We start from the raw sequence: 2,343 nt of genomic DNA, 5'->3' as shown, positions 1-2,343 counted from the left end.
GTATATATAATAATAATATATATATATATATATATATATATATATATATATATATACTTATAATATATGTATATATATAAATATATATATTTATATTTATATTTATATATGGGGCTGTACTTACGCACTCGTCTCTAGCATGAGTGCACACACCTCACTCTTATATAGTTTTGTACATATGCATGCGACTACATAGATATGTAAGTGATAAGTGATATTCCTTTGTTGTGACAACTGGCTTCTTGTAGCCCACCACACCTCATTGAGACTGGTGTGTATATACACTGTATATATCGTCTCACTGTTCGGTACATTCATTCCAACCGTCGCGTGCGCATGCAGTCACCACGCGTATAATCAGCATCCCACAAGCGACCAGCCTATTCTATGTTGACAGCACAGATACTCAAACACTCCTCTTTAATTGTCCACTACTGCAAACCCTGTAGTTACACGCAGAGGCAACTACCACGCGTATAGCCAGCATCCTACAAGCAGCCAGCCTATCCATGTGGAAAGTGGTGTCCAAGAACAAGAACTCGGGAAACCCTTACCGTCAAGGGCTGCGGGCGTATGTGGGGGTGTTCTTACACCCGTGTGTACTCTCCCACACCCGTCTGTTCGACCACCCGCTGGTACAAAGTGCAGTGTCTCTGGTGTGGCAGGCGGGTGAGGATAAGGAGGGTACCGTCAACTACGTTGCAGAGTATCTGCTGGGCTATCTGCAAGGTGTGCGTGTGTTATATATGTGTTATCTACAAGGTGTGTGCGTGTGTGTGTTACATATGTGTTATCTGCAAGGTGTGTGTGCCTGTGTGTTACATATGTGTTATCTACAAGGTGTGTGTGTGTGTGTTATATATGTGTTATCCGCAAGGTGTGTGTGTGTGTGTGTTACATATGTGTTATCTACAAGATGTGTGTGTGTATCACATGTGTGTTGTCTGCAAGGGGTATGCGTGTGTGTTACATATGTTTTATCTACAAGGTGTGTGTGTGTGTGTTACATATGTGTTGTCTGCAAGGTGTGTGTGTGTGTGTTTTACATATGTGTTATGGTTGATATAAGTGGTACGTCTACATTGTTATGTATATAGAGCATACTGTATGATATGTTGAGATTGTGTGTGTATATGTTACGGATGTAATATGGTTCATATAAGGTATGCGTCTACATTATTACGAATATTGTATATGTTATATGTGTACATACCATCGCAAACGCTCATAATATTTTGTAGGTAAGGTGTGTTGATAGTCCGGGGTCTTTTAACATGTGAACCGGCAGTGTGCACGTACTATAGCCGCGGGTGGTTGGTGGTTGTATTCACTAGCTATACTTGTATCTCCGGGGTGTAACATAGTACAATGCTCATACTTTGTCCACTCATACTTAGTCCACTGCAGCCCATCCGATACGCCACAATAGCACACAGGAGCCGTACACGCACACTATCTTCCCATAAGGTGTCCCTTCGGGGTCCCGCAGTCTTAAACTTAGTTTATAAGACTTACTTTAGCATAACAGAGGTTCTCGGGTTTCGTAGTCTTAAACTTGGTTTATAAGACTTACTTTAGCATAACAGAGGTTCGCGTGCGCATGTATACTCACAGTCTGGTCCTACGTAAGCCTCGCCTATAGCCAGCTGCATATCCTCAGCCCACCCAACGGCACTCCCAGAACTCATTGTACCGTGCCCGTGTATCCGTCCCCCCTGTCACCCGCAGCACCCGACACACCCCCACACCACGCCGCCCGGGTACACGCGCACTATCTCCCACTGACTGTCCGCATGTGTGCGTACGGCCCGTTGGTTGCGAAGGGTGAGCGAGGCGAGCCTCTCACCCACATACTGATACCTGGCAAGGCACCAACGGTCAGCAAAGACCAAGACGTGCGTCTCAGGACACTCGCGTATGTGTGTGGCCTGGATAAGTACACCGTGCACACACGGCGGCGTGGGGATACCGCAGGTGCTTGTGCACGGGACGACACGGATACTACCAGGGAGTGTGTGTATGGGAGCGTAGAGCGTGCGGCCGAGAGTGAGAGACTGGGTATGGTGAAAGTCATGCGGGCCTTGATAGCCAATATCGCCGCACGAGCGCAGGAGAAAATGCCACAGACGACCAGCGCGCTGGTGAGACAGGGTCAAGCGGTGCTTATACTCTTGCCTAAGTTTGCGAGGCCTCGAGACGACAGGACGGGAGAATTGAGAGCACGCGAGGATCTGGAGATAGTCACAGACCTTCTGCAGATTGTGATGGTGGTGCTCACACAGACGGACAAGGTCGCTCCAGGTGAGTTAGGTTGCCGGATGATCCATTCTAGTCACATGTATT

At 46.9% G+C, this 2,343-nt stretch overlaps 1 protein-coding gene across 1 annotated transcript; it reads left to right on the top strand.

Annotated features, from left to right (window-relative positions):
- Positions 1-1,728: 1,728 nt before the first annotated feature.
- Positions 1,729-2,310, top strand: SARC_14464 (hypothetical protein; the record flags this gene model as incomplete). Its single annotated transcript, XM_014291400.1, has 1 exon — positions 1,729-2,310. A coding segment is annotated over one exon (582 nt), but the record flags the coding sequence as incomplete, so codon positions are not given.
- Between the last annotated feature and the right edge of the window lie 33 nt (positions 2,311-2,343).

This window comes from Sphaeroforma arctica (genome assembly GCF_001186125.1).
Source record: "Sphaeroforma arctica JP610 unplaced genomic scaffold supercont1.4662, whole genome shotgun sequence".
Taxonomy (NCBI): Eukaryota; class Ichthyosporea; order Ichthyophonida; genus Sphaeroforma; species Sphaeroforma arctica.
The sequence above is the reverse complement of the archived record's forward strand: the minus strand, read 5'-3'. Positions and strand labels throughout refer to the sequence as shown.